The following is a 12,293-nucleotide window of genomic DNA, read 5'->3' as shown; positions in this document are numbered from 1 at the left end:
TCACTTAATCACTTAAGATGTCACTGGAGTTTTTTAACCTCTTCATTATTTGTAATATTTTGTATTGTATATATATATATATATATATATATATATATGCATATTATTAGCTTACAATAAATGTTTATATATTATATAATATTAATCACTTAAAATGTCACTCTAAAGATTTTAGCATACAAAAATCTGCACACAAATTATTATATTATATATATATATATATTTATTGTGTAAACCGTAAGAAATCTTGTGATTTTAAGCATATTTTTGCCTTACACATTTCAAATATAGGAAGCTTCACAAATAACTCACAATGCATATAAATCTTAGTTTTATTAAGTCATATCTCCTACATTAGAGTACTATAAAACAGTACAAAGTTTATATAATGTAGAAATCCCTTCTAATATTCTAAAAATAAACTGTACAAAACCTGGATAAACAAAGTACACAAATAAAACTCATAAAGTTAACAATACGGCACATCTCAGTTTTTTAGCTTGTCCTTCCCTTTGTCATAAACAGACATTAGACCTATTCTTATCTGTTTATGCTGCTGTCAACATGTTTGAAACTTTTTTAAAGATCCATTTGAAACAAATTAAGGCCTAAAATCATTAAAAAGCTCTTGATATGCTTCTAAAATCGAGCGTTACCTCCGAACAGCTTCAGCGAAACGATACCCGGGCTAATGTGAAAAACACAAAGTGCTCATCTACACACATCTGTTGCTTTTCAAGTTATCCCACACAACTGAAGCACGTTAATGCAATAAATAAAAGTGAAATGACATGTTAAAACGACTCCCATTCAGCACAACACGCTCATGTCCACAGCTTCATGGCACTTTTAAGGCAAGAAGGTCTGGATTTTGTAGTAACACACACAGCTGTAACACCACAGACACGGCTGCATACTAAGTACACAACCACTTTGGTTAAAAAGCGCCTCGACAAAACACGTGCCTGCAGTTTTCAGACACCTCAATGTTCAATCCCTTCCGATCTGTCAAAGATTTTCCCTGATGAGGGATTTTGAAGACTCGCAGGCAGCTTGTCCAAGTCAGTGGTAAGTACAGGAATTAAAGTGGCGATGCAAGTACAGCTGAGGGCCACTAAGTGGAGGCAGCGGCTATGAGTCCTTCACTCTGATGGATGTTGTGATGGAGCTCTGCTTTGCATATAGTGGGAGCTGCGCAGTGCAGAGAGCTGACAGCAGGGGGCTCCTCATCACCTACAAACACACACAAAAAAAACTATTCTCAAAAGTATATTCTAATAATAATTACAGTAATTAGTCAGTTAAATGTTATAATTTAAGTGATAAAATGTATCAAATTTATCAATAAAGAAATATATTACTATTGCAATCATAAATAAGATTTAATAATAATAATTATTATTGTTACTATCAATTTTTAAAAAATAATTTCTATTATATAAAACTATAAAATTAAACTAATCAGTAAAGAAATATATTACTATTTCAATCATACTTCAGTACTTTAAATTAAACAATGATTATTTAATAATATTAACAATAGTAAATAGTCATTTAAACTTTATAGTAATTTAAATGTAAAAAATAAGCTAATAAAAATATTACTATTGCAATCATAATACTGTACTGTAAAAAATTATATTTGTCATTATTGTCTATTTCAAAATCATATTTTTATTTTATTATTTAAATTATAAAAGAAACGAAATAAAAAATGAATTACTATTGCAATCATAATACTGTACTGTAAAAAATTATATTTGTCATTATTGTCTATTTCAAAATCATATTTTTATTTTATTATTTAAATTATAAAAGAAACGAAATAAAAAATGAATTACTATTGCAATCATACTACTGTACTGTCAAATAAAAAACAAGTATTTAATAATATTAACAATTATTATTAATTTTTTGAATTATAATTATATCATTTTTATAATATTTTACATTAATTAATAATAAAAATTATGAATATAAATATATAAAATATGCATGTAATACATGTAATAAAAATATACAATATTACTGTTGCACTGTACAATATAATAATAATAATTATTATTATTATTATGATCACATTCAAAATATATTTATTTTATCATTATTTAAATTAGAAAAGTAAATTAATCTAAATGTATATTGCAATAGTACTATTGAACTGTAAAATAAAATTGTTTTATTTCACAGATTAACAGTAAATGTACAAAACTAATATATACTAGTAAATATGGCTGTCTTCATTTCTTTGCATTCAACTGTTGAACTATTGACCTTTTTTATAGATTAATAAATGATTCTCATTACAAATATGAGAAGATGGTTGACGCATTGCATTTTCAAATGCACAATATTGCATTTGAAAGTCCATATAAATACATTAAAAAATCACAACCCTGTGTGAAGCTCCATGACTTACTTAGACCTCAGCATATATTTATTTTGCATATATTTTAAAAATGGCATATATATCTATAGGGATATTATTACCCTAAAATTAAATGATATAATATGTTAAATTCCTACCAAGTCCTGAGGAGGAGGACACGCTGTCGGCCAGAGACGAGTTGTCGTGGTCCGGTGAGAGTCCGTCCATCAGCGGGATGGAGAGCTCTGACGATGGGACGGACAAGTCGTAGATCCCCGAGTCTCTGGGCATCTCCACAGGACTGGCCGATCCGTCCGGCCGAGACAAACCCACATCCTGACCGGACGAACCCTCCCCGAGATCCTCCTGCGACAAACTCAGCGAAAGCCCCAGCTTTGGCGTCGGCGGCAGGATCAGGACGTTGCTCCTCACGGGACAGTCGCTCTCCGAGGGGTGTTTGAGCTTCACCTCGTTCAGGACGAGCCCCGAGTCCAGCTTCTCTGGAGGAGGGAGGAGTTTATTTGGTGGCGGCGGCATGAGCTGCTTCTCGAACCAGTCGGGCTCCTGCTCGATGTGCTGGTGCATGTTACAGATGGCCACGTACAGCGAGCGGCCCGATTTGCTGCGGAAGTAGTTGCGTTTGTTGACATTCGCCGGCTGCGGCTCGCGGTCGGTCAGGCTGAGCTGGCGAGAGTGGAGTCTGGCGAAGAGCAGGGGAAGCTGGTCCATTAGTTTGTATTTGGGCGCCAGGCTGAGGGAGGTCGGCACGTCGCTCTCGTGAGAGTAGTCGAAGTACACCGACATGAAGCGCGAGAGGTCCGAGGACTTTTGATGCACCTCTTTGAGTTTTTCGGAGATCATCGCCGTGGCAACGATGAAAAGGTCTCTGTTGCCGGTGGAGTCGGATGCGGTCGGTTCTCGGTTGTTCTCCTTCGACGTGGCTTTGCCCTTACGGTGTCTTTTCTCCACAAAATACTTCAGGCCTTTGGAGCAGACGGTGATGATGAAGTGGGCCTCGTCGATACGCCGGCTCAGCCAGGACATCTGACCCTCCTTACAGATCTCCAGGTGCTGCCAGAGATCCAGCGCCACCTGAGCATTCACACAGACATGTAGTCACATTTGAAACTATTTTACTATTTTAAAAAAGTATGATTATTATTATTAACATTAAAAATATTTTATTTAAAATATTTTTAAAAATCAATAAAAAAAAAAATGTTGTACTGTAAAAAAAAAAAAAAAAGTATTTAATAATCATAATAAATACAAATATTTAATTATTAAAATTTAAAATTTAACTAATCAATAAAGAAATATTACTACTGCAATAATACTATTGTATTCTAAGATAAAAAAAACAAGTATTTAATAATAATAATTAATAAAAAATAAATATTTTATTTTGTTCATTATTTAAAACATAAAAAATAAATCAAGAAACATATTACTGCAACAATACTGTAATAATACAATACTGTATAATAGAAAACAAATATTTTATAACAATAATCATCATCATTTTAATTTGACAAAACAACAGTAAAATTACAATAATAATATTTATGGCTTCATTTCTTAACTACAGAACTTTTATTTTGGTGGAAAACCTCTGAGAGACCTTAAAGCTGGTTAGTTAATTAAATAAACAATAGTTTCCCAGTGCATTAAACTAATGTTAAAAGATACAAAAAAGAAAAGAAAAAGATTTTTCAAATGTACTAGTAAATGTTGAAATTAACAATAACTAATATTAATGAAGACTGCAGAAGTATTTATTATTGTTAGGTTTATTATGACAACTAATGTAGTTAACTAATGTTAACAAATGACTGTAAAGTGTTTTCTTTGAAATAACAATCACTGATGATTCATGCACAGGATCACGACCAGGAACAAGTATTAGCAAAGTAAATAAATTAATTTCTTATTTCCGAGGGTGTAGGTTTGATTTTGGCATTAACAGACATTTAATTGTTTGATCAAGATTATTGCTAGGGATAATTTAGCAGTGGCTGATATTGGTAGGGACATGTCACAGCGTCTACTAAACTCTACAGCCTTGCTTATTTCATGTTGACATCTGGATTACTATCTGTGGAATAATTTGGGTGATCAAAGAGTCTTCAACTTTCTCCTGCCACTAGAGGGTGTCATCAACAAACATTTCAAACCGGTCAAACTTTTTTTGAAAGAAGTCTCTTCTGCTCACCAAGGTTGCATTTGGTTGATCAAAAATACAGTAAAATTGTGAAATATTATTACAATTTAAAATAGCTGTTGTTCATTCGAATATCTGTTAAAATGTAATTTATTCCTGTGATCAAAGCTGTATTTTCAGCATCATTACTCCAGTCTTCAGTGTCACATGATCTTCAGAAATCATTCTAATATACTGATTTGCTGATGGAACCTGTGATACATTTTATCTTTCAGCATTCACAGATGAACAGAAATTTAGCATTTAGTTGTTTTGTAGCATTATTGATCAATTTAATGATCAATTGAATGCATCCTTGCTGAATAACAGTATTATCTTTGAACGGTAGTGTATTTCCTGACCTCACAGCCGCAGAAGTCCTGCAGGAAGAAGGCGAAGCTCTGGATGACGGCGAGGTGTTTGGGACAGTCTCTACTGGAGTAACAGATGAAGATCTTGGGTCTGGGCCAGGGTCTGTCTGCGCTCAGCGCCGTGGTCTGAGATGAAGACTCGGAGCTCTCCTCGTCCAGGTGGGAGTAGATGTTCTCTGCAGAGGAATTCAGATCAGAGACGGGAATCTAACCAGGATCAATTGAGATTTGTAGCGAGTGGAAAAAAAGCACATTTATTGTTTCCATATGATGAGAGCTCCTTTTAGAGCACTGAAAGAACTGAAAGTAAAGCCTAATTGGTCCATGCTAGAGCAACAGATGTTTTTGTCTTACATCCCCCCCTAATCCACCGTCACAAAAATGTACCATGGTAACCATATTTTAGCTTAAAATACCATAGTTATTGGAAAAAATCCCATAGACTTGGAGGCTAAACATATCTAGAGCAGGGTTATTTGTAATATTGTATTGTATTGTAAAACATTTCCATTACTTGAAATGTAAATGATTTTTAAAAAAATCATTACTTAACATAAAATAAACCACTAAAATTAAATATTTTTTAAAAACTTGTAAAAGAAACTATTTTATTTCGGCAGTTGACAAACTTAAACAATAAAAAAATTATTTTTGCTACTTGAAATAAAATAAAAATATTTTTAAAAAACTGAACTTTTTCTTTTTCTTTTTCTTAACCGTTTCAGCTAGTTTTCATTAATTGAAAATGTTTCATTAATTTAAATTAAATAAACATTAACTGAAATTTTTTTTTAATTTAATTCTTTTTTTATTTCAGCTAGTTGACAAAATAATACCTTTAAAAATATGTACCTTGAAATAAAATAAACGTTAACTAAAATAAACTAAACTATTGAAGTAGTAACCTATTTTATTTCAGCTAGTTGACTAAAACTAAACCCATAAAAAATAAAATAAAAATGAACTGAAATAAAATAAAATAAAATACAAAAAAAATCCTAAACTTTTATTTCAGCTAGCTGACTGAAAGTAAAACCATAAAAACATTTTCATTAAATGAAATAAAATAAACATTAACTGAAATAAAATTGTAAATAATTATTTAAAAACCTGAACCTTTTTTATTTCAGCTAGTTGACAAATTAATACCTTTAAAAATGTGTTACTTGAAATTAAATAAATGTTAACTGAAATATCAATGAAGTATTAAAAAAAAAACTTAAACTTATTTTATTTTTTGACTAGAAAACATTTTTAAAACTAGAGGGGAAAAAACTAATAAAAATGACAAAAACGTAATTACTAAAACTTTAAAATGAAAATGAAAAAATAAAATACAAAAATAAAAGTGATTTCAAAATATAAATGAAAACTATATTAGTATCTCAATGATACTAAAATAATACTGATTTAGAGACCAGAATAGACTTTTTTGTGCCACTAAGCAACCAGAACATCCTTAACTAACTGGCAATGCCCTAACAACCACCCAAAACTCCCTAGCAACGTGTAATAAGACCCTCAGCACACCTTAGCAACCACACAGGAACGCCATGGCAACCCTAGAATTGTGGCGGTGACTTCGCAAAAGTTCTTCAGAAAATGAAAAACCTAGTTAGGATTTCACAGATTTAACAGTAACTGTAGAAACCAAGGTATTCTATGAGGTTTTGTGAGGGGAATCTTCCCAAAACGTTGGAAACTGAACATAATTTTGCTTCTGTAAGATGCATTACACACTAACAGGCTTACAGGAGTTTCTTTTGTGAGGAATGAGCAGAGATGCAGCAGAATGGCGTGAGCGCAAACGTGTGTAGTGACGGACACGCACCTTGCTGTTTCTTGCGACACATAACGGTGAAGAGAGTGGCGAAGGCCGACATGATGACCAGCGGGATGGTGATGGCCATGGCGCGGATCGGTCCGGCCCACGGAGAATGCACTGCAAACACAAACAACATCTGATCAGTCTGAATACAGACGCTAAATATTCAAAAGTATGAAAACGGCAAAGCCTTTTTACCTTGGCTCACGTGGTACTGCGTCTGTTTTCTGGTCGAGTTGTTGTCATCGCGAAGCTGCAGGAATAGCAAAGCAGATTTGTTCTGCTTAGTTCAATAAACATTAAATGAAACCCATTTAATTGCATATGAAATGAATAACGCTCAAACCTCTATTGCGTAAGTTCCTGGAGTGACGTCTTGTAGAACACATGTAGTTTTGGGGCCATTTTGCTCCTGCAAGGAAAACAGAGACACATTATTTAAAAATGTGTAATGCATTTTATGTAAAATTATATGCAATGATAATATCTGGGTCATTCCATAAACCAAGAGCTACTTGTGGCCTTCATTAACAAATGTGTAAGTTAATATGTTGCACCAACTTTTAAAGGAACAGTTCATCCAAAAATGAAAATCTGCTGAACATTTCCTCACCATCAGATCATCTGAGATGCAGATGAGTTTGTTTCTTCATCAGATTTGGAGAAATGTAGCATTGCATCACTTGCTCATCAGTGGATGCTCTGCAGTGAATGGGTGCCGTCAGAATGAGAGTCCAAACAGCTGATAAAAACATCACAATAATCCACACCACTCCAGTCCATCAGTTAATGTCTGGAGAAGTAAAGAGCTGCGTGTTTGTAAAAAAAAAATCCATTATTGAGACGTTTTAACTTTAAAGCATTGCTTCTGGATAAAATTAAAGTCTACAATCCATAATAACGCTTCCTCCAGTGAAAAAGTCCATCATCTGTTTTTCTCTCACATCAAAATCCACCCACATATTTGTTTAGAGCTGTTTTTGCTTGTAAACTGTGCTTGATCTGTGCAGATTTCTCTCCTGATTCAGACAAGACGACTTTTTCATTGGAGGAAGCGTTTTTATGGATTATGGACTCGTATTTTAGCTAAAAGCAACCTTAATGATGGATTTGTTTCTTACAAGCACGCAGCTTTTCTCTTCTCCAGACATTAACTGATGGACTGGAGTGCTGTGGATTATTGTGATGTTTTTATCAGCTGTTTGGACTCTCATTCTGACGGCACCCATTCACTGCAGAGCGTCCATTGCTGAGACACTGATGCAGTGCTACATTTCTCCAAACCTGATGAAGAAACAAACTCATCTACATCTCGGATGGCCTGAGGGTGAGCACATTTTCAGCAAACTGTCTTTGAAAATGTGATATTCATAGACATATCAGCATTGAATTTTCTTTCTAATAAACACCTTAAAGTGCCATTACTTTAAGAACAAGGATGGAAAAAGCTAAACAAACAGGTAAACTGTTCACCCTGTTACTGTTACAGATGCTCTACATTAAAACAGGGTTTCTAATGCACTCAGTTACTTAGAAACCTGTGGTGGGAAAGTGAAACGATAACAATGATCTCACAGAGATCCATAGGGTGTCTGAACTCTGGAATCCCCCGTTGGTGGCATCGCTCACCTCAAATTTCACCTCTTTCTATTATCGCTACAAACAATGCCACCCGGCCCGGCCACAGATATGACCGCTGCGCTCTTCTGAAAAAGGCCAGGACAATGCTTTTACACCCTCTGATAGGAAGAAGATGTGAATAACATGGTTCAAAAGAACCAGGTCGTGTTCCAAAATGACACAAATATGAAACGCCTCATGCTGGTGTTGAAATAATAAAACCTCTAAATGAAATCAATCACGACATTGTGATTCCAAGAGAATAAAGACTTTGCTTCAGCCAAAGTCTTACAGAGATAACTCAAAAAATGATTAAAAAAACACCATAAAGTGTACATTTAAACATGGAGCGCCATTTATCTTTCTGTTGTTAATTAGCCATTTAGTGCGTCAGTGAACTTCACTGTTTGTTGATATTTAATGTTTAATTGCTTGTAGCACTCTGGGTTTGAGAAAAGCGTATTAGAAATAAAATGTATAATAACAATTAAAAATGATAATAATAATAATAATAATGTTTATTCATATATAATAATATTATTATTATTATTTATTTTATTTGAAATGCGCTTTTCTCAAATACTATTACTAGTAGTATTTATTATTATTTAATATAATAATTATTATTAATTATGCTAATTATAATAAATATTATGAACATAATAAATTATTAATATTTATTCATTCATTCCATCAATAATCATTATTGACATTATTATTAATAAATTATAATTAATAAGTACTACTAATAATAATAATAGTAATAATAATAATTTAGCAAAATATAAATTATTATTCATAATTAATTATTATTACATAAAAATATTATTATTATTAGGATATTAATTTTTATAATTATTATACATTTTATTTGTAATGTGATCTTCTCAATTACTATTACCAGTAGTATTTATTATTTAATATAATTATAATTATTAATTATAATAATAATAATAATCATCATCAGAATAATTATAAAAATAATAAATAATGAATACACATTTAATAATTTATTGCATTGATAATAATTATTGACATTATTATTAATAAATAATAAGTACTACTACTAATACTAATAGTCGTAATAATAATTAAAATATAAATAATTATTCAAATGAATTATATAATAATAATTACTATTATTGTTGTTATTATTATTATTAGAATATACATTTTTTTATTATACATTGTATTTGTTATGTGCTTTTCTCGATTTATATTACTAGTATTATTTATTAACTTTATTATTATTATTATTATTATATAAATAAATAAATGTATTAATAATAATGAGATAATCACTCATTTATATTCTTGTCATATGTCTTCAAAATATGTCTTGGGCTTCCATTTCTTTAGATTATTTTTTGGAGCCTAACAGCCTCCGTCCCAATTCGACTGAGTTTCTCTGTATGGAGAAGAGCAGCATGAGCACACTTCTCACAGAAGAAAGAACGTCAAATGCATTTAAATGACACAAGGGTGAGTAAATCACGACAGAATATCCATTTTCAGCTCAACTATCCCCTGAAGACAGTTAGTCCAGAACCAAACATACATGTCCTTCGCAAAAAAGAAAGACAGATAGCCGACTTCTAACTCCCAGCGCAGTTTCTAAGTGACAAAGTGCTGCTGTAAAAGCTCTCTGCTCTTTATATTTCCATCTCCAGCACAACCAAAGCGTGGAAAGCAGCAGAACACGTCCATTTCCCAGAGCGCCGACTCAACAGGATAAGACTATATATTATTCCAGCTGTCTGGGAAGAGCATTACACGCATTAACCCAGAACCTCCTGCTAGAAAACCGTGTGTGTGCAAAGCTAACAGTATGCAAACACTTACAGTAACCCGATGATGCAAACATGCAAATCATTAGGAAACACTCCTTGAAATGACATGAGAGTGAGCATTTGGGGTGAATTATGAATGCAAATGTTTATGAATTTTCCAATGCAATTACTAGGTAAACTGCTCACAGGTTTGCAGCGTTTGAGTCTGAAGGGCCCCTCCTGTCTGAGCTTGTAGTACAGGTAGTAGATGGTGAAGCCGAATGTGGAAGGGGCGTGGTCAAACACAACATGCAAATTAGATCCGAGTTGAGAAACATTCAGCATCTTGGGCTTCCAGACTGTCAGGGAAGAAAGAGAAAGAAGAGCAAGGTTGGTTTCGGTTTCATTTGAAGTCCCTGTTTAGGCCGTTTCACAGCTTGGCACAGCTTTTCTGTCTCTAAAGAACTCACATGGTTTGCAGACGAGGTTATCTGGGCCAAGAAGCACTTCACAACCTGTGAGAACGCAAGGAACAAGAAACTATTATTACTATTACTATTATTATAACTATTTTTTGCACAATTTTTCCAAAAGCAGTCAAGTAATTTTAAACATCCATTAAGTTAGAATATGACACTAACTGATTGTAAAAAAAAAAAGTAATATTTTATCAATTATTTTAATTATAAATGTTCATAAAAAACAAAATGAAAAATATAAAACTCACATGGTTTGCAGACGAGGTTATCTGGGCCAAGAAGCACTTCACAACCTGTGAGAACGCAAGGAACAAGAAACTATTATTACTATTACTATTATTATAACTATTTTTTGCACAATTTTTCCAAAAGCAGTCAAGTAATTTTAAACATCCATTAAGTTAGAATATGACACTAACTGATTGTAAAAAAAAAAAAGTAATATTTTATCAATTATTTTAATTATAAATGTTCATAAAAAACAAAATGAAAAATATAAAAATGTCTAATAATAACAACAGCAAATTATAAATTTTAAAATTAAATTATAAAATTAGCAAATAAATTATCATTATTTTATAAGTATTTTAATTACATTTATAATTAAATTATAAACATTTAATTATACATTTGTCATTTTGTGTACCAAATATAATTAAAAATATATATAAAAACCTCAAATGAATATTTATAAATATTATAAATCATAGTAATAATAAAAATAAACTACAAATAAATTACAAAATAAATTATAATTATATTTATAATCCCATTTTAAACATTTAATTATAAATTTGTCATTTTGTATAACAGGATATGTTTGAATGATTTTAATTATAATTCTAAATATTTTTTGGTAAAAACCTCATTAACATTTAATAAATAAATAAAAATATATTTTTCCAAAATTCTAAAAGAATATGGCCAGAAACACATTTTTGTTTTGTAGAGTATGTTTACTTCTGCGCAAAAAAGATAAAGTAATTTTTCACGTTAAATATCCATTAAGTTAGAATATAAAACAATAACTAATAGTAAAAAAAATAAGTAATTGGTCATTTTGTGTACCAGAATATTTTTTAATTATAAATTGTTTTTTAATGGCATTAATACTTATAAATATTTAATAATAATAATAATAAATGTTTAATTATATATATATTTTTCCTAAAGGTAGGATCAAATAAAGCCACAAACATGTTTTTTATAGTATCGTTTCAGGCTTAACACTCACTGTTAGTGCGCAGAAAAGATGGCGGAAAGAAGCTGTCGTTCAAGAACGTGGGAAACGGCACGATTCTGACCATGTAGTCCGTCTCAAAGGTGAGACCAGAGAAGGGCTGTGAGCTCATCCTCTGTTGGGAAAAACAGATGAATATGAACACAAAAATTCATTTCCACTAAATTGTGTCTAATATAAAGCATATTATACTTACAACGGTTTTGTAAGAGAAGTTAAGCTGTCGCGGATCCTTTAGAATCATGTGCTGGCACTGCTTTCCCTCGGGATTCTTGTCCTCCAGATGCACTCTGAATCCTTTCACATGTTCAATACCTAGCCGATCAAACAGGTCGCATGAATTAAAGGGGATTAGATGATATAAAAGCACAGACATAAATCCAGATGACTGCAGCACACCTGTGCAACCGATGGCTTTGAA

At 32.0% G+C, this 12,293-nt stretch overlaps 1 protein-coding gene across 1 annotated transcript in view; it reads right to left on the bottom strand.

Moving 5' to 3' along the window:
• Window positions 1-349: 349 nt before the first annotated feature.
• LOC107557418 (interleukin-17 receptor D-like) overlaps window positions 350-12,293 on the bottom strand; it is a 43,519-nt gene continuing 31,575 nt past the window's right edge. Inside the window, exons 4-13 of the mRNA XM_016240833.1 lie at window positions 12,069-12,187; window positions 11,867-11,987; window positions 10,881-10,925; window positions 10,361-10,512; window positions 7,111-7,176; window positions 6,963-7,017; window positions 6,771-6,881; window positions 4,931-5,115; window positions 2,527-3,460; window positions 350-1,233 (exon numbers count right to left, since the gene is read on the bottom strand). Of these exons, the coding sequence (XP_016096319.1) occupies window positions 1,115-1,233; window positions 2,527-3,460; window positions 4,931-5,115; window positions 6,771-6,881; window positions 6,963-7,017; window positions 7,111-7,176; window positions 10,361-10,512; window positions 10,881-10,925; window positions 11,867-11,987; window positions 12,069-12,187 (1,907 nt within the window). The 3' untranslated portion in view covers window positions 350-1,114. The remainder of the gene's footprint in view (window positions 1,234-2,526; window positions 3,461-4,930; window positions 5,116-6,770; window positions 6,882-6,962; window positions 7,018-7,110; window positions 7,177-10,360; window positions 10,513-10,880; window positions 10,926-11,866; window positions 11,988-12,068; window positions 12,188-12,293) is intronic.

Source organism: Sinocyclocheilus grahami, unplaced genomic scaffold (genome assembly GCF_001515645.1).
Source record: "Sinocyclocheilus grahami isolate Dianchi unplaced genomic scaffold, SAMN03320097.WGS_v1.1 scaffold601.1, whole genome shotgun sequence".
NCBI classification, from domain to species: Eukaryota; Metazoa; Chordata; class Actinopteri; order Cypriniformes; family Cyprinidae; genus Sinocyclocheilus; species Sinocyclocheilus grahami.
This window is presented reverse-complemented; position numbering and strand designations above follow the sequence as displayed.